Consider the following 20,843-nt stretch of genomic DNA (forward strand, 5'->3'; position numbering starts at 1 on the left):
CAGGGTAGAGCCACTGTTCAGACACTTCAACCTATACCTGAAGGGTGCTTTGCAAATGAAGCCCTATTCCCACCCAGATGAAAAAGCCCTGCCGACTGTATTCATGCCACACCTCAGGTGGTTAAATAAATTGGAGTTCTTGTTAGTAAATGCACCAATAAAAAAAAACAGACCAACAGACTTATATTGGCCTGAGGTCTCGGTCTGTTTTTTATTGGTACACCTCAGATGGTGGCACAAACCTGTTGCAGGAGCAGTGGTGTTGATCCGAGTGCATGGGCTGGGACGTATGGGAGGAGGTGGACCTCAGGACCCTCAGGTCCCGATCTGTGTCAACAACTTGGTATGGGCTCGATAGGCCAGTACTAGATTAAGAAAAACACCTCCTTATTCAAGGATCACGAGCTAAAGTTGAAATGTTGCAAAGGCTCGGAGTTGAAGATGCATTGTGTCCACATGGCTATAACCCTGCATACAAGAGTGTTGCATCACAGCATGGGTGGCGCTTGTTTCAAATATTACCATGACCCGACACCCTGATCAGTTGGGAAACCTCCTTCCCCTATGCATAGGAGAAGAAGAAGAGTTTGGATTTGATATCCCGCTTTTCACTACCCGAAGGAGTCTCAAAGCGGCTCACGTTCTCCTTTCCCTTCCTCCCCGACAACAAACACTCTGTGAGGTGAGTGGGGCTAAGAGACTTCAGAGAAGTGTGACTAGCCCAAGGTCACCCAGCAGCTGCATGTGGAGGAGAGGAGACGCGAACCCGGTTCACCAGATTACGAGTCTGCCGCTCTTAACCACTACACCACACTGGCTAGGACTTGAGAGCTATGTTTCCTTGAAGGCCCTTTCTCCCCAGCAAGTTTCCTCCCCCCCCCCCCATTTTGCCTAATGCTGGTACTCGAGGCAAAACTTTAAAACGCTGAGAATCTATTGCACTTTGATGGTATCAAAATCTCCTGTTCCTGCCTGATGATAGGGCCAAAACTAGCGCTAACTAAATGATCCCCATATAAGACTGCAGTGGGCCTGTGGGCCCTGCCCCCACAACAGTTCTGAACCTTCACTTGCTACCTGCCTTCTTATCTTCCCTGCTTCCCCTGTTTCCAAGTATTTTGGCAATTTCCTAGATATTTAGGAGGGGTGGCCTGATTGCTAGCATGGGAAAGGGGCTTGTTAAAAGAAAAAAAGGAGAGAAAATCCATGTATCACTGACCAAAGCTGCAATGGTACTGAACTGATGGAGGATTTCAACAACACCAACATGCCAGCAATTTACCTTCACTTGTTGACCTGTGTAAAAAACAACAACACTTCCTTGCATTTTTCACCAGGCTCACCTTTTCCCGAAACCTCTTCGCAGTGTCATCTAGATGGATTTTTGTCAAATTATATCCAGCCGTATTTGCCAAGGGTAGTTTTGATTTGCTTTCCTTCTTTTCAGGCGGCTCATTCTGGTTCTGCACTGTTAAGGAAAACTATAGTTTAGCAAAACTGCAACTAGCATTCTTTTAACATTACTCCACTTAGCATTTATATACTGTTTTTGACTGTTCAAAGCATTTGACATACGTTGTCCTAGTAGTAGGCCAGCATAACTATCTCATATTGCAGATCTGAGGTACAGAGTCATTTCACTTCATGCTGCAATGATGTACAAGCCAGTGTTACCTGCTGTGTCCACATTTCTGTATGAGAGCCAGAGGCTGAGAGCGCTTGGCCACTATTTTGAAAGGCCAAAAGTTCAGCACAAATGTTGTGGGGCAGTTGGATATCATTCACAAAAGAGGCTCAAAACTGCCTCCCTTCTTTTGCACTGTGGACAGTTGAGGGGTGACTTTGCAGGGAGGAGAATGAAACGTAATGAAATTCTTCACAACAAATTTGTCCAGGAAAATTTGTTCTAGGAGTTTGCCCAGTTGAGTAAAGACAGGCAAGCATCTCGGGGTCAATTAAGCACTGATTCACCTACAAGAGAGCTAATATGGGGTGGATTCAGAATGGTCCCAAATTTCCTAATGTTACTCTTAGGCCTATTCCAAACTCCAGGTCTCCCATAGATGATTCCCACTGGGAGCAGAATGACAAATTGGTAATTAGAAATCATCCATTCAGCATAAAGTGAGCTGGTTTCAATCTGCTGCTGTTCTACTTCCACCCCAAACATTGCTCTCCACCCCGCTGTTTGCTATGGCAGGGTTATATGTATTTGGGGTCCTTGCTTTGCTGTGTTCTGTGCCCCCATGCTACACTTGTTTACAAATGAATTGTCTTCCCCACATGCCCCTTTTCAAAGTTGAATTAATTTCCGGGGAGTAAAAACAACAAAGAACTTGGTGTCATCTTAAATGCAAAGTTATGAAGTACAACCTTCAAATCATATTATCATAGAGTCGGAAGGCACCATGAGGGCCATCTAGTCCAACCCCCTGAAGTGTAAGAATCTTTTGTCCAACATGGGACTTGAACCCACAACCCTGAGATTAAGAGTCTCATGCTCTACCAACTGAGTTATCCCAGCTAGCTAATGGCCTGTCACAAATCCATCGGTAAGATAAGACTTCTTTATTGTCACTGTACAAGTACAACGTTGTACAAGTGCAACGAAATTGAATGCCATCCCATAAAAACAAGACAAAAAACACATTTTCAGCCACACACACACACACACACACACAGACCCAACACAACTCTCCAAGGTCATATTATCTGGTTACAGCATTTAAGATGGTTACAGCTCTGGGGTAGAAACTATTTTTTAATCTATTTGTTCTTGCTTTAAATGTTCTATATCTCTTGCCGAAAGGCAGTGGTGCAAAAAGACTGGATCCTGGATGAGATGGATCCTGTAAAATATTGTTTGCTTTTTTAAGGCAGCGGGAACTGTATAGTTCTTCCAAAGATGGGAGAGGGTGACCAATAATCTTTCAGGCTGTGGTTATGACCATGTCTACTCACGAGTAAGCCACATTGCATGGTGTGAGGGGGTGGTGATGGAGGGGGTTAGGATTACAGCCATTTTCACTACCTATATTTTTGCAATTCAGCGTGAATTTTGTCACCCCATCAAATTCCCCTCAATCAGGCAACAGGAAAAGACAGTTTTGTTGTAAGTCAAGAAAACTTGAGGGGGCAACATAGAATCCTAGAGTTGGAAGAGACCACAAGGGCCATCCAGTCCAACCCCCTGCCAAGCAGAAAACACCATCAAAGCATTCCTGACAGATACCTCCAAAGAAGGAGACTCCATCTTGGATCAGTTACAACATCTTGTAACTGATCCCATGTTAGCCCTGCTGTCAATGGAAGACACCATCAATTTAAGTATAAAGAGCTGGTCTTCTTTGTTGTTACAGCAGTGACAAAAATAGTTGCTTCCAATTGGAAGAAAACACGCCCCCCCTTTACAGAAACATGAACCCAATGCATGTGGAATATAGCACATATGGATGCTTATCTTGCCATTGGAGGGGGATAAGAGGAATAAGAAAGAAAGACAGGTTTGACTTTGTATGGTCTCAATTTATATAATTCATTAACAATAGTACAGTAATCTCCCTTCCATCTGAGTCACAGCAGCTACTATGGAGAAAATATCGTAATGCTCTAGATCGAAGTATACCCTGTGGATGTCAGCTTCATCTATAACGTAAAAGATTTTCCAAGTCTCATTTGATGCCGTGTGCGTACAAAACGTAACATCTGTACATGTATTTGCCCTGGAAGACAACACTTTAATTGTTTTTTAAAACTTTCAGTAAAGTTTGTAATAAAAAGAAGAGTGAAATTTTACTTTTAAAATGCATATTTAGAGTGGTTGGAATTGAGCAGTCTAATCCAGATGGTTCGGCCCCATTTGATAAACAGTCTGGGACTTCTGTGGAGGATCCACAGGTAACAATAAAAATTACTTTTTTTCCACGTGAAAACAATGAGTGGTGCATTCCATTGGCATATAGGCTGACAACAAACAATGCTTCAGAAATAGGAAAAACAGCAATTACTTTCTCACACCTTTGCAGTCCCTCAAACAACCAAAAACAAACACCTTCTGTTTTTCACAGTTATTCACTTTCCTGTCTGTTCACTTTCAATGTAAATGAAGCAGCTAACGACCCATCAATTAGCCATCAGCCCACAGGGTTCTAAATATCTTTTGAGTGGCTTGATAACATCAACCCAACTGTCAAAAAGTACATCGTTAATTACATATAATCTGTTTTCTGCTGCTCCAGAGAAGCGGACCCGGGGCAACGGATTCAAACTACAAGAAAGAAGATTCCACCTAAACATTAGGAAGAACTTCCTGACAGTGAGAGCTGTTGGACAGTGGGATTTGCTGCCAAGGAGTGTGGTGGAGTCTCCTTCTTTGGAGGTCTTGAAGCGGAGGCTTGACAGCCATCTGTCAGGAATGCTTTGATGGTGTTTCCTGCTTGGCAGGGGGTTGGACTGGGTGGCCCTTGTGGTCTCTTCCAACTCTAGGATTCTATGATTCTAATCTACTGGTTTGAAAACCCCACTGTGAACAAATGCAAACTGTATTCACTTCAGGGACTTCAGCAAACACACGGACAGAGGGAATCTCTATATCTGCATTTACAGTGGTGCCCCGCTAGACGAAAATAATTCGTCCCGCGAAAATTTTCGTCTAGCGGGGTTTTCGTCTTGCGGAGCGGCAATGGGAGCCGCGCTCCGCAAAACGAAAAAAAAAAAAAAAAGACGAAATTTTTTCGTCTTGCGAGGCAGCCCCATAGACTTTTTCGTCTAGCGGGGCAGCCTCCCGCTAGACGAATGCTTTCGTCTAGCGAGTTTTTCGTCTAGCGAAGCATTCGTCTAGCGGGGTACCACTGTACTTAGAGCAGAATCCTATGACATCCCTGCTCTGGAGGCCTCCACTTCAATCCCCACTTCAACCCGCCCCCAGGAAACACAAAAAGAACCAGAGATCTATTGCCAGAGTCCAAGAAGGTCAGACTTCCAAGCAGTTATGCTTCTAGTCCCAAAGAGCTGCCGCTGCTAGTCCAGGGGTTAGAGGTGAACCATGCAGCCTGGGGCAGACACTCCTCAAGTCCCAAAGGCAAAGTTCTGATCTCTAACTAGCACCCATGACGTGGATCAAAACAGAGGAACGCTTTCTATTTTCATGCAATTTGCTGCACTTTCCAACAAAACCCTCTCCCTCAACGAACATGCCAATTGTATTATGAAAATCAAACCTTAGAAAAAGAAATGAGTTTAGCCGCAGCAAAGAATATAAACGTTTTTTCCTACGTTTCTATTAAAATCCAAAATACTGTGCCAGTGAAGAGAACAGAAGCAGCTAGAAGGCTCCCAGCAATTTATGCAAAGTAGTTTCACCTTTGCATAAACTGAAGGACTGATCCTGAAGCTGAGGCTCCAATACTTTGGCCACCTCATGAGAAGAGAAGAATCTCTGGAAAAGACCCTGATGTTGGGAAAGATGGAGGGCACAAGGAGAAGGGGATGACAGAGGATGAGATGGTTGGACAGTGTTCTCGAAGCGACTAGCATGAGTTTGGCCAAACTGCAGGAGGCAGTGGAGGATAGGTGTGCCTGGCGTGCTCTGGTCCATGGGGTCACGAAGAGTCGGACACGACTGAACGACTAAACAACAACTCATGGTGCCAAAAGAGATCCATGTTTCATTTCTCTCATAATATATTTGTGTATATTACAGCACTAGCATGGGAAAACGCTATTGCTGTCATCCATGTTCAAAACGTCAATGGAACTAATAAAATATTTAATACTGCTCTGAAGTTTAAGTAGCAGTTTGGAGGAGATCTCCGCTTCTAAAAACTGAAATGTTTTTCTCTCACAATTTTAGAGAATTGCGTGGAAGTTCCCCAAAGATACTTTTTAAAGGAAAAGAAAAATAAGAGAAAAAAAATCCCCCCAGTTTCATTTCAGTGACACGATTCTCCATTAGTTTGGGGGCTGGCAAGACTGGAATACAGCATTAAATCCTACAGCCTCTAGAGAGTCTCTCACAAGGTATTTTGAGTGCTCAGCCACTTCAGTGGGAGTGAAATGAAAGTGCTCATTTCCTTGAGGATCTGGCCCATTTCTGCAAGCTACCTTCAAGCATCAATCTCGTTCCCCTCAGCACCCGCTATTTCCTTCCAACTTGGTTCCCTCTGTATCTGTTTCCCTTTCTCCCCAGTAGAATATGTTTTGTAACAATCATTTTACAACTGTAGTTTTGAAATCTGAGGCTGCACGGTGCTTAATTCCTAAAAATGAGACATGGTGGGGTTCAAAGATACCTCATCTGCCCTGAAAATTAACATAGCAGCTAGGAGCTTGGCCTGGCAAGTCTCTGGCTGAAATATCACCTCAAGAAATGACGAGAAGAGGAAACCACACAGGTGCACACAATTCTGCTAGATTATGGCCAACACGTTTTTGAGTCAAACATCCCTTCCAGAAGGGCAACCAGTATGGTTTTTTCTGTTATCAAGAGGAAATAGTGCCACAGTTAGAAGAGTTTGGATTTGATATCCCACTTTATCACTACCCGAAGGAGTCTCAAAGCGGCTAACATTCTCCTTTCCCTTCCTCCCCCACAACAAACACACTGTGAAGAGAGTGGGGCTGAGAGAAGTGTGACTAGCCCAAGGTCACCCAGCAGCTGCATGTGGAGGAGCGGAGACGCGAACCCGGTTCACCAGATTACGAGTCTACCACTCTTAACCACTACACAACACTGGCTCTCAGTTACTAAGGTGGCTTTTAAACTACAGCATATTATCAGCCTCAGTCCCTCTCACATACTGTAATAGGAGCCAGCTTGTAGGGACCGTGGGGGCTTTAGCCCCCACAATAAAATATTTGAGGGGGTGGGCCCCCCACATATTTGATAGGCATTCCCATTCAAATGGTGTGTGTGCACTGTGTCATGTGACAGATTATGCGGGGCTGGGCTTACTTGGGCCCCACAATATTATATTCAAGTTGGCACTCCTGTATGCTGTATAATAATAAATACTTATAATGAAAACTGGCCAGCACTGCAGGGTAGTTTTAAAATTGTTAATTGTATGTGAAATGGCCTATTTAGTCTTATTGCTGCTGCTATTACTGCTACTACTGAAAGCCCCCTATCCTCCCTTTTTTGTAAATATTTATTGAAAATTTTTAACACAAAAAATACACATACCTACAATTACATAAAAACTAACAAAAACAAACATAATAACATACATATATATCTTATTCCTAATATTTCTTCCTCACATTGTAATGGACTTCCTCCTGTCTCCTCTTCCTGCGTTCCTTGTCTATCCTCTTTAGTAACTTCTAAACATTTTACCAAATCATGTTTTATAACAAAAAGGCCCCTATCCTCAACGAGCCCAGTGCTCAGGATGCAAGGTTGGTTCATGGTCACTCGGCAGTGCATGTGGCCAGAAACATTCTTTCTATCCTCTTAAACCTTCACATGCCCAAGTACTGAACCCTGGTTCTCAAAACAGGTTTCCTCTTGCAAGCACAAACTAAGTCCTGAGGCTATTCAAGCACATGGCTCATGAAAATACATAAATTTGTTATGCCACTGCATACAATGGAAGAAACTGCTTCTTGGGTTGCAGGTATTTAGACTAATTCTGTGCTCATAAGGAGCTGTATTGTGTGTGTGTGTGTGTGTGTGTGTGTGTATATATATATATATATATATATATATATATATATATATATATAATATACATATACCAATGCCCGCAATATTCCGCATAATAAAATGAAACACATTAATGATTCGCTTTTCAGAAATGGTTTTCACAAGGTGCATGTGGAGCAGGGGGCAGAAGTTCTCACTGAGATGGGAAACCTGTGAATGGACTGTAACATTTCAGACTGCATTAGTAGTTTTGCATGACTAAATGCTGCTTCATAGAAAAAAGTCCATTCCAAACAGAGAACCAGAAGTTTCTGTTTCAGTGTATCTGAAGAAGTGTGCGTGCACATGAAAGCTCATACCAAGAACAAACTTTTTTTTGTGGTAGATCACTGCCAGTTTTTATTTTATTTTATATTGGCAGTTGGATCACAACCTGGGTTTTTTTTGCAGATATTTTTTATTGATTTTAAATAAACCACATACATAAATATAACATAACACAAAAATTTCCCAACTACCAAGAACAAACTTAGTTGGTCTCTAAGGTGCTACTGGAAGGAATTTTTTTATATTTTATATTGTTTTGACTATGGCAGAGCAACATGGATACCAAACTGTTCCTAACTGTTGGTTTTCCATGTATAATATATTTTTTTCTGTAGGGAGAAGAAATATGAGATCCCAGCCTATGGTCTGAATTGATGACAGCTAGATACAGGTTTGCAACCTTAGTGATAAAGGGACCTCAGTTTGGGGATGGAGGTTGGTAGATCCCACTGGGATGGCCATAATGCTTGGAAAACTGAGAAGGGAACTCAGGGTCACAGACCATGGAATGCACACCCATGTGTATATGTGCTGAATACGTTAACTCCACTGGTTTGAAGGACTGCTCTTCTTGTCAGAGCTTTATCCAAATGTATAGAGCATGTTGAACATATTCCTTATTTCAAATACCATAGCTGCTTATATTTCAGATATTAATCTTATCTTCCTAAAAGCATGAATGGGGGACAAGGTTATGCCCCCATTCCCCTAAAAATGCCTACCTGAATCTTCGCTTTCTGTAGCTTTTTTCTTTTTTTTGTCCAGGTTTATGCCAAGAAACTGCAAAAACTCTTTGTAATTCAGTGTATTTGTTCGAGAAACACAGTAGCGATTCCACAGCCTAAAGACAAACACAACACAAAAAATTCTAAATGTGAACCATCCAGAGTAATATACGGGAGAACAAACATGAAATATTTACACTTATTTAAATATATGTCTAAAAATAAGAAGTGAATAAAATTTTATCTTTGAATTGTACATTCAGTTTTCTCTATTTGTTTAGCTGCAATGGGCCTCCGCTGTGCTCATCACTCAACCATGGACCAACCATTTCCCTTGGTGGTTCATTTGGTAGCAGTGCCTGGGCTGCATTGTGCCAAGTGGGGCCCTGCAAAAACAGCTGCCGGGGGGGCAGCTTCTGGTCAAGGTTCTGACCATTCCATTCTCTCCCTCTACCCCATCACAGTTTCCCTTTTCTCTCTCCCCAACAGACAGACAGCATTTCATGCTCAGTCCCATTGGGCTGCTTTTGGGGGTTTTCTCCACTGGGAGATTTTTCCGCATTTGTGGCTTTCTGGCAGTGGGGCGCGCCGCACACACGCCTGTAACCTATCTCCATTGGTTTCAATGGGCAGTTCTCAATAGGCAAGGTGACAGTGAGGTTGGGGCAGCGCAAATGCGTTGGCGGAGCTAATCCAGTACTCCTGCCAGGGTGTTTGCACAGCACTAACCTCTCCCACCCAGTCAGTAACATGACCGTTCACATGTCAGGTGAGCACTGCCATTCCACCACTTCTAAGTGTAGTGATGTGAACTTCAGCAAGGGGACAATTTCACCAGTGAGGGCATATTTTGTTCCTCTTCGTTTTATAGACATATAAAATACAGTGTGTTGTACAGTGAGAATTTTTTTAACCCTCAGGGACTACAGCCCTCCCAGTCTTGGACATTTACTATATATTGTCAGGGACTTGAGTAGGTTCATTGCCTCTCTCCCCCCCCCCCCACCTTCCATTGGGTGTTTTTAACTAACATACAAACATTGTGTTTCAGTTGCTCTTAGTCATATACTTAATCCTTAGAATCATGCAGCATAAGGGCTGGAGGAAGCTGCAGAGTCCCTCCGCAGGAATTACGCCCTGACTTCTGATTTCTTTAGACCTGCCCCCACCTCTCATTTTCCTTCAATGGTTGTTGTTTTAAATTAAAAGAAAAAACACAACTTTGTAAAAAAAGAAGAAGAGGAGGAGGAGGAGGAGGAGGAGTTTGGATTTGATATCCCGGTTTATCATTACCCGAAGGAGCCTCAAAGCGGCTAACATTCTCCTTTCCCTTCCTCGCCCACAACAAACACTGTATGGGGTGAGTGGGGCTGAGAGACTTCAGAGAAGTGTGACTAGCCCAAGGTCACCCAGCAGCTGCATGTGGAGGAGCGGAGACACGAACCCGGTTCACCAGATTACGAGTCTGCCACTCTTCACCACTACACCACACTGTATATGTAATTCTAGGTACCCAGGGAGTTTATTTCCCAACTGGAAGGCACTAAACCCTAGTTTGCTGCCCATCCTCTCCCTACTGTAAAGCCCCTGAGCCGGAGCCATTGAAAAAGGCCTGGATTCAAAAGTAATATAGAATAAAGGGGTTGCCCTGAACCCCTTTAATCAAAAGGGTGGCTTCAAGAGAGAAAGTCGAGAAGGTTTTTCTGAAAAGCTTCCTCGTCTCCTTCTGCCCCTTGCAGGTTCCATGAGCGTAATTCCAAATGAACTACCATCCGCCAAAGACAAATTGTTTGTTGTTTCATACATAAATGTTACACATCTCCAGAGAATAAATTTCATCATTTTTATTCAGCTTTAAATGCTCTAAATAAAAATTTGTGATCTTTTTTATGATGGTACTCACTACTGTTGATGTAGTGACATTCAAACAGATTTATCACATCCCAGCATGCAATGCCAAGCACAAGATTTATTGTCAAATAAAGCCACGTTTTGTTGTTTTCCGCTGGCCTGCTTTAGAAAAGTGTTGCTTCTGTTCTGTAATTTCATGTACCAAATTATAAAACTGGGTTGTTTTGTTCTGATCAAATTCTGGAGAACATCCCAAGCATACAAAAGGAGAGGCACATCAAACAAGTAAAGATGGACTAAAATTGGTTTTGAGGTTGGTGGTAATGAGGGATATAAAATATTTAGAGCAAAGGAAAACAAATAAATTGTCCATCTAATTTCTTTCATTTTTCCTGTAGGCTTGTATTCAACTCAGTGTTTCTGCAACTGCAGCTTATTAAATCTCCATGGACCTCCCAAATGAAAGTCATTCCGAACTCCAGGAGAATTCATCCTGCTCAAATAACCACTTACTTGAAAGCACAACCAGCATATAAATCCAACTTTCAGTCTACAAATGTAGAGATATTTTTGGACTCCTCCTAGGAATCTGTTGTTGTTGTTCAGTCGTGTCCGACTCTTTGTGACCCCATGGACCAGAGCACGCCAGGCACACCTATCCTTCACTGCCTCTCGCAGTTTGGCCACTCATGTTAGTAGCTTCGAGAACACTGTCCAACCATCTCATCCTCTGCCGTCCCCCTGTCCTTGTGCCCTCCATCTTTCCCAACATCAGGGTCTTTTCTAGGGAGTCTTCCCTTCAGGTATGGATTGAGTGAGGGTAGAGTGAATCTACCCTCGCTCAATCCATACCTGAGACTGGATTTACACCTGCGGGAGCATGAAGTGGGAGTGAGGCAGTAGAATGGGCTGTGCCGCTTCAGACAGACAGAATATGCCACTTCCAAATGCTCTGCCCTTGTGTAAACAAAACATCCTTCATGGCAAACAGAACACTAGTACAGGGGACCTTGGAAGTCCGTCCTTAAACCAAGGCGTGCTTTCCCATAGCAGCGGGAGTCTCAGAGCGGCTAACATTCTCCTTTCCCTTCCTCCCCCACAACAAACACACTGTGAGGTGAGTAGGGCTGAGAGACTTCAGAGAAGTGTGACTAGCCCAAGGTCACCCAGCAGCTGCATGTGGAAGAGCGGAGACACGAACCCGGTTCACCAGATTACGAGTCTACCGCTCTTAACCACTACACCACATTGGCATACATGCACACACACCAAGTGAAAATACACTTAATTTTTAATCTTTCAGTCACATCTTAAACTAATCTAGAAAATGTATTCATTTTTCTAGTGATATATGGCTGGAGCTCAGTAGTGCAAATGATAGGCAGAAAAAGCTAAGGAGCAAGCAAAGCAAGGGAGGTTCTTCTTGAAATACCTTTGTGCACAGAAAGCAATTGAAGAACAAAAATATGACCATATAGTTGTTGAAACTAGCGCTGAGGGAGTTGAATGTGTGCTCCTACTAAGAACGATATAAACTCTAAGACAGAAGTTTCATAAATTGGAGATATTTCTGGGAAACACACAGAGGAAAAAAGAGAATGTCAAGAAAAGTGAAAGTACTGCAACGTCTGCAAAAGAAGATGGTATTGTGCCTGACCTGAATTATAGAGACCCTGCTAACTGGCCTAACTACTGCAGAGATAATTTGTGACATTTTATAATGCAACATAAGGGACGCGGGTGGCGCTGTGGGTTAAACCACAGAGCCTAGGGCTTGCTGATCAGAAAGTTGGCGGTTCGCATCTCCCCAACGGGGTGAGCTCCGGTTGCTCTGTCCCAGCTCCTGCCCACCTAGCAGTTCAAAAGCACGTCAAAGTGCAAGTAGATAAATAGGTACCGCTCTGGTGGGAAGGTAAACGGCATTTCCGTGCGCTGCTCTGGTTTGAAGCGAAGCGGCTTAGTCATGCTGGCCACATGACCCGGAAACTGTACACCGGCTCCCTCGGCCAGTAAAGCGAGATGAGCACCACAACCCCAGAGTCGTCTGCGACTGGACCTAATGGTCAGGGGTCCCTTTACCTTTATAATGCAACATGGACCACAGCAGGTTGTATCACGAGTTTCCCAAAGACCAGGATATTTTTCTTATACGCTACAAGAGGAGACTAGCAAAATGGTGAAGAAGTGTGCCATCAGTGGTTGATACAGTCAACCTCAAAAGATGTGGCTTCTTGTTTTAGCTGTAGGTCTTTCAGCAATAAAAATGGTGCATCGACACTACAAGAAGCAGGCTAAAAAGACTGGAAGAACATTGGAGCAATTCTGTCTTCACGTGAGAGGAATACTGATCATTTAGAAACTTAAATCAGGTCTATCAAAGCAGGTTTCCCCCAAGCTGATTTACGTAGACATGGCCATACAATCTGTTGAAGAGGGATTCCAAAAGCTACCACAATATAATTCCTTATTTGTCTTCCTCTATGGCGCATACAGTGACAACAAAAAAAATCTACTGAAGATTTACTTAAGACATGTGAGAATTTGGAAAAATCATTGCTGAACAATAGAAACCAATATATTGATGATGAAGATCTGTGCCGTGAACTTACAGCAACAGCTCAAAGACTTCGAAAGTCTATGCAGCTATAAGGAGGGCTTCTCTTCATACTACAACAAAAACTCTTGGATAATGCGCTGAATGTTTCTGCTGCTCTAAGGATCCTTCTCACACTTCTTCCCGTGCCAGTGGCAAGCGGTGAACACAGTTTCTCGAAGCACAAACTTGTAAAAGCTTACACACACTCAACAATGTTGCAAAAGAGACTAGTTGGCTTGGCAAGTATTACCGTATTTTATGCTCCATAGGGCGCACCGGACCATAGGGTGCACCTCTTTTTTAGCGGAGGAAACAAGATTTTTTTTTCTGGTTTTCCTCCTCTAAAAGCCCTGTTTTTTTGAAGATCAGCTAAAAGTTTTGAAGCTTTTTTTGCAAAGGGAAAAACCCTGTTTTTTTGAGGATCAGCTAAGTTTTGCAGCTTTTTTTGCAAAGGGAAAAGCCCTTTTTTGAGGATTAGCTAAAAGTTTTGCAGCTTTTTTGCAAAGGGAAAAACCCTGTTTTTTGTGGATCAGCTAAAAGTTTTGCAGCTTTTTTTGCAAAGGGGGAAAGCAAAGCTCCTTTTGCAAAGGGGGAAAAGCAAAGAGGAAAAGCCCCATTTTTATGGGGTTCAACTCACATTTCTGCAGCTTCTAAAGGAAAGGGAGCCTTTTCTATGGTTTCCAGACATATAATCTAATCAGCCAGTCACATGTTGCTGGGGAAACAAACAACCTCCCTCTGCAGCACGTTCAACAATAGAGGCCTGGGCAAGGGAGCGGGGCTAAAGGGAGCCGGGGACTCTTATCTCTCTCCCGATCCCTTGCTGATCAGCTGCTGAGCGGGGTCCTTTCAACACCCCCTTTTCTCTTTGTAAAATAAAAAGCATGATCCTCTTTTGGCCCCTGGGCAATTCAGCTCCAGGGACCACCATTCACTCCATAAGACGCACAGATATTTCCCCTTACATTTTAGGAGGAAAAAAGTGTGTCTTATGGAGTGAAAAATACGGTATCAACTGAACATCAGGGCTTGACCTGAAGAAACTGGTGGCAACATTTTGCAAAGGAAAAGGCAATTAAGAGCGGTAGACTCGTAATCTGGTGAACGGGGTTCGCGTCTCCACTCCTCCACATGCAGCTGCTGGGTGACCTTTGGCTAGTCACACTTCTTTGAAGTCTCTCAGCCCCACTCACCTCACAGAGTGTTTGTTGTGGGGGAGGAAGGGAAAGGAGAATGTTAGCCGCTTTGAGACTCCTTCGGGTAGTGATAAAGCGGGATATAATATCCAAACTCTTGTGTTTCTCTTTTCCCCCCTACAAGACGCCTGTTTTGTTTGGGGCGCAAGTAGGTAGCCTTGCCAAGGGCTCAAAACCGCCTGGCCCCAGCAATGGGGTTGGGGGGTACCCAGGGAAACAGAAGTGGCTGAGTGTTGCCCTCCCATTCTGCCATGGTGATTCAAGGACAGTTTACTAACCATCAATGGGGGTGTGGGATGGGTTTTTATGGGTAGAAAAAAATATATCAGTTGCAATTTATTCCCCCCCCCCCAGGAGCTCATGCATGAGGATTGAACCAAGTTTCAAAATCCCATCATTGGCTGCAAAATCAAAAGCAAGGGAATTAGGTTTTTAATTCCAACTAATGAAGTAAGCTGCCTTCCCCCTTTTTACTCCGCTTATAACTTTTAATCTTGCATTAGTTCACAGCAATGGCAGCAGTAAAAGCTAAGCGGTCAAAATACTTATATTTACAGCATAAAGAATAGCTTCTGGCATGTACCTGAAGCTGGAGCAAGTGGAGGCACGTCTACATCCAACACTGGTCAAAGGAAGAGAGAGAGGAACAGGAAGTAGTAGGTGCTCCTTCCTCTCCAGGGGAAATGACATCACACAGAGCCCTCTCTACCAACTGTATTTCTATGGTCTGAATATATGTTTATCAGCAATACTGTCTGTGGTGTTAGCCCTTTCTCAAGCTAACTAGCCAGCATGTGTGATTGTTAGGTTTGGTTGCTAATCTCCCATGGAGGGCAGTGGAACCTCTTTCGTTCCATTCTGGTCTCCAATCTTGCTCCTCTTCACAAGCTCCATAACAAGTCAGTGTAACCCCCTCCCTCCCTCGGTGAAGCCCAATGGGCTAAGTTGCTCTGCCATTGTCACTGCTGCTTGCTCTTGAGACATCTCTTAGACTCGTTCACTGCCAGGCACTCGTGGCAGCAAGCCACGTCGGCCACAGCATTTCGTGATCTTTGTAGAGCGTTCCACCTGAAATGCTGTGGCTGGCTGGCTGAAGGGACTCTGGGCAATATTCACACAACCCCTTGCCTTGGAGAGTCTATTACACAGAGGAGAACAAAGTGGGGTTTTGTTTAATATGTTGTATTCTTTGTATAATCGTGCCAGGCCACTGCCTGGTCTTTTACTATGTGCTACGGCCAGGATATTTCAAAATTTATCTGGCAAGGGAAACCCCTCCAGAATTAAATATAAATTATTAACAGATGTAAAACAAAGAGGTGGAGTCTCTTTGCCAGACATGAAATTATACTATGAGGTGTCCTATCTGCTGGCTACAGGAATGGGTATTAATGGCTAATGCAATAAATAAATAAATTGATTGATTGTATAGTATGCAGACCCCAGAAGGAGAGAGGCCAAAGAGGCACGTGAAGCAGCCAGCAGGAGACAGAAGCAGATTAAAAGGGGCTCCAAGCAGCACAATGCAAGGGACTTCACCAACTGACTTGGGCCTTGCATTGAGGGCCTGGCGAACGGGAGAGTGTGAATGAGGCCTCATGGCAAGCTTCAATGGTCTAGTCCCTAATTATCACTAATAGTGTAGAAAGGAAAATGGGATCGACCTGCTACAGGAAGTATAGTTCTGTACTGCAGCCTTAAGATAGGTTTCCCCACAATGGCTTTCCAGGAATCCTTAACTTGTTCTTTACTTACTTATCATACTCACAATCCGTCATCTTGAAGCAGTTGACCTCGATAATTCTTCTCAGCTCGTGACGCTGTATCTGCCCATTTTGATTGTAGTCAAAAAGTCTACAGGTCTTGACAAAGCGTTTCAGCTTTTTGGAAATCTATTCAGCATTTCCAACGGATTCATGTTAAAATAAGAAGCAAATGGTTAGCGATAGAAGCTGCGGTTCAGGTGCTGGAAAAGAGTGCTATCGGGTTTTTTTCTCTTTCACACCTCAAACCGCATACCACAGTCTTTCAAATTTCACTCTCAAATATGAGAAAAGACACTTTGCCTTTATCAGATGTTATGAAGGTAATGTTCTCTCTAAATGATATTTGGGAAAGTCAAAAATCACTTTCAAAAGTATAGATTCATTTCAAACCATATTCATTGCTGTTGAGCAGCACATAAACGATACTTTTGTCCAGCTATTGAAATCTAGATATATGCTGAAAATGAAACGTGTTAAGATGGTCGGGGAAGGGGGGGCTCAGCCTATTTTAAAGGTGTGTTTAGTTGTACTAAATATTGGCAATTTATTCGTATTCAGCATTGGGAAGAGCATACTTCCTACGAAAGAGGGAAGGGGGGTGGTGTCATAGTTTTTTTTTATAATAATAAAAACAGCAACAAAACAAAATTGTACCAAAGATGAAATCTTTGAAATTGGCATTCCTTTTTTCTTTTTCTACCTGAACAAAACTGTGTCTGGGAATTTTAGCAATATACTGAGAAGAGCCTATCCAAAGCATAAGATGTGGCTATACTCATCTTTACACACAATTTCTGTTTCAATCTCACTCTGCCTGCAAGTAAAATCCTTGCTTAAATATGCCATGCCATCCAACATTTCACAGGAACTTTCAGGGGCTGGTTGTTTGAAAGAAGGATCTGCAACCTGAAGTCACATCCATGTCTTAAAGACAGGAGCAAATGAAGTGTCAGAAGGAAGGTACGTGCCTGTTACATAAAGAAAAACCTTTCTGGAAGAAGAGTTAAAAACCCATGTCTTCACACGGGCCCATTAGGGAAGGCAGGGGGAAATAATTCTTGTCCATGCAGAAGCCTGCAACTTCTGTGGCTTAATTAACCATGATTATTCCACAGGAGACCCTATGAATCCCTGGCTAGTTCACAGATCCCATACATCAACTATTATTCCATTAACATTAGATGCCTTGATTATATTTTAGATGCCTACTAAAAACTTTTTAACAGCAAACCTACCCAGACACATAATTCAGTTATGTACACTTGCTTTTAAATTATGCCGATTTTATCTACATATTAGGATTAGGGATAGGAAGTGCTTTTTTGAAGTTCATAAAGTTCCATAAATGAATGAATGAATGTTAGCAATTAAATAGAACTAGACTCAGGGTATCCAGGGGCCATTCATTGGCAAAGCAGAGTCTGGTGCTTCGAGGCACAAACAGAGAAACCCATTTGTGCCAGACCTGTCCAATGCTTTTTTTATGGGGTAGAGAATGTTCTGTGACTCCAGTGAAGTTCTTCCTCACTGCATGGGGACAGCATTCCCTGAAACAGCAAATAACAGATCACTTCTTGCTACATGCCGGGACTTTGTCAAGTCAGGGTTAACCAATAATGCTGTCAGTCCTATGCAAAAGGCATCCAATGGGCTTCCTCGAGGCATGCAGGGAGAACACGCATGGAACCTTCTCCCCCTATACCAAGACAGCCCCATTTTTTTCTGTAGATCTAGGAACACCCTGCGCTTCTAGTGCGATTCCCCAATATGAACAAGCAGCATTCACACAAGAGGACTGCTCTTACAAGGTGAGTGATCGGTAGCAAGCATACTTTAATTTGAAGGGCTTTCAACCCCATGCAAAGGACTGAGGTTGATGTTTTCCTATTGTTAAGTAAGTGAAAAAGAAAAAAAAAAATTGACGTTTCTGAGCAATAAATACATCTATGCCTCATTATCCCTTATATTCTATGTCTAGGCCACTTTGTACAAAATCTTTAATTAAAAGTTTTTTTCCCCTTGGAATTGTCCCCATCAACACTGAAATAAAGATTCCCCCCCCCCAAATGTGTGCATGCACACACACACACACACACACACACACACACACACACACACCATGGAAGGGCACAGCTGTGCATATATGAAGTGCTATTCAGCACCAAATGAATTGGAACAAAATAAGTACTGAGACTGTTATGCTCTTAGTTTTGGCTCCATATTCTCAGTAGCACCGTCTAACTTGTCACTTTATATTGATTCCATCTGTTTACACTCTGCAGAGGATTGGCTTCCGACAGCGAACGCTTCCTATTTACCAGCTGGTAAAGATAGGCCAAACCAGATAGGAAAGAATTAAATTATTTTCAAATCCTCATAAACATAAAATGAAAAGAAAAAAATAATTAACGGGTGGAGCGGGGTGGGGGTGGAGACTGAGTGATGGTGATGAGAGCCAAGCCCCGTCTAGTTTATGTTGTTCTGGAAATTCAAAAGGGCCTTGTGTTGATTGTAAGATATTTACTCTTCACATGCTGCTTTTTATTACATCTGTGAATGCCCTGCTATAAAGGTAAAGGACCCCTGACCATTAAGTCCAGTCGCAGACGACTCTGGGGTTGCAGCACTCATCTTGCTCTACAGGTCAAGGGAGCCGGCGTTTGTCCACAGACAGCTTCTGGGTCATGTGTCCAGCATGACTAAGCTGCTTCTGGTGAACCAGAGCAGCGCACGGAAATGCCGTTTACCTTCCCACCAGAGCAGTACCTATTTATCTACTTGCACTTTGACGTGCTTTCGAACTGCTAGGTGGGCAGGAACAGGGACCGAGCAACAGGAGCTCACCCCGTCACGGGGATTCGAACCGCCGACCTTCTGTTCGGCAAGCCCTAGGCTCAGTGGTTTAGACCACAGCGCCACCCGCGTGCTGAGTGCCCTGCTAGTGTAATGCTAATGAGATCCCTGGTGCTAATCATGTTAAAGGCTAAAAATATTTCCTGCTTGGCAGGGGGTTGGACTGGATGGCCCTTGTGGTCTCTTCCAACTCTATAAGACAGGTGAATAGAATCCACTAACTGCATCTGACCAAGAGAGGATTTTCCGACTGATATCATCTGAATGCCCCGGGCTGTTGACGTGATCACCCCTGAGTACCCTTTGGCTCCCTTAAACGCAAGTGGAGGAAAACTCCAGTTTGTTAAATTTCTTGAAATACCAATAAATTCTTATTTTAAAATAAGAAGGCAGACTTTGCTGCCTCCATTACATCCTCTTTGGGTCATCCAGCAGAGGTTTTTTTTCTGGACAGTGCAGAGCCTTTTACAGTCTGGCTCGAAGGAGGTGACAGAAATGATGGTAGCTCACTGTGACTTGTTTGCAAAGCATTTTGAGCACAAAATTGCTTGCATCCACCGGAACCCTGACTCTGCTGTTACAGCAGATGAACCTCGAGCACTGTCTAGTCCAGTTGTCTTTAGTGAGTTTCATTTAGTAAGGCTGGAGGTTGTGGAGCAGTGCTTGGACTGGACGGAGAGACCACTTTTAATGTATTTTAATCTTTGTTGGAAGCCGCCCAGAGTGGCTGGGGAGACCCAGCCAGATGGGCAGGGTACAAATAATAAAATATTATTATTATTATTATTATTATTATTATTATTATTATTATTATTATTATTATTAATTACCCCTCTTGGCTGATAGAAAGTAGCAAGGAGGGGACAGCTGGCTGGGCCAGGGAGGTGATTAATGTCTCCTTGCAAGAGGGGGTGTTTCCTGCCTGCTTGAAGGAGACAGTGGTAAAACCTCTCAAGGACCACCTATCCCCATATGGACTGATCCAGACCCTGCTATCATCACCTGAGGCCCTTCTTCATGCACGTCCTTTGTGAGAAGTCCAGAGGATGGCAACACAAGAACAAGCCTTTTCTGCAGTTTGCTCCCCATTTGGGGAATGCTCTCCCCGGGGAAGCTTGCCTGGTGCCATCATTATACAGTATATCTTTAGGCACCAGGCAAAAACATTCCTCTTCTCCCAAGCCTTTGACTAATTAAACAATATATTGTGTTTTTACGCTGTGATCCTTAGAAAGGCGGCATAGAAATCTAATAAATAAATATTACTAAATTTATTGGGTTTTACGTGTGTCTGGCATCGCAAAAAGGGAGGAAGGGATATCAGATGCCTTGTTGGTAGACAAGACCTTGTTGGATGAGGGCTGGGTAGATGTTCTGTGAGTCTGCAAACCATGAAGGAAATTCCTAAAAAAAATAAGGGACACAATCTAGATGAAGTTAAACCGCAGTTGATATTTTACTGCTGGTGGCTGCACTCTATGTGCGGTGGATGAGCAGGAGAGCATCACATGGGTGAAAAAGAACAGAACTATCAAACATTCTGTCTTTATGGAACTTTTCCCACCTTGATGCTTGGGCACAGAACCATCCCAGCCACAGGGCCAGCCCCTCTTTTCTGTACTTGTCACAGAAAAAATAATAATAACCTTTCCTGTTTGGAGAGGTATTTGCAATGCCTTTATAGAAAGCGTAAGTCGGCACCTAAATGCAGGGGACTTCTTTAGGGTTGAGGATACAGCACTGTAAAGAAATAGAGGCCCAATTCAGATGAACTGTTAAAACGTTTCATGTTACCGTAACCAGTTCTGTTCATGCCTGTCCCCTCAAGAGGTTTCAAGGGCTGCGCTGGCCCCCAAGGCCTGGGGTTCTCCAGCCCTGAAACAG

General features: G+C 43.3%; 1 protein-coding gene across 1 annotated transcript in view; it reads right to left on the minus strand.

Moving 5' to 3' along the window:
• The window catches only part of EFCAB6 (EF-hand calcium binding domain 6), a 122,836-nt gene that overhangs the window by 87,653 nt on the left and 14,340 nt on the right, over window positions 1-20,843 (minus strand). Inside the window, exons 5-7 of the mRNA XM_033148320.1 lie at window positions 16,096-16,232; window positions 8,695-8,813; window positions 1,344-1,468 (exon numbers count right to left, since the gene is read on the minus strand). Coding sequence (XP_033004211.1) covers window positions 1,344-1,468; window positions 8,695-8,813; window positions 16,096-16,232 — 381 coding nt within the window. The remainder of the gene's footprint in view (window positions 1-1,343; window positions 1,469-8,694; window positions 8,814-16,095; window positions 16,233-20,843) is intronic.

Source organism: Lacerta agilis, chromosome 5 (genome assembly GCF_009819535.1).
Source record: "Lacerta agilis isolate rLacAgi1 chromosome 5, rLacAgi1.pri, whole genome shotgun sequence".
Taxonomy (NCBI): Eukaryota; Metazoa; Chordata; class Lepidosauria; order Squamata; family Lacertidae; genus Lacerta; species Lacerta agilis.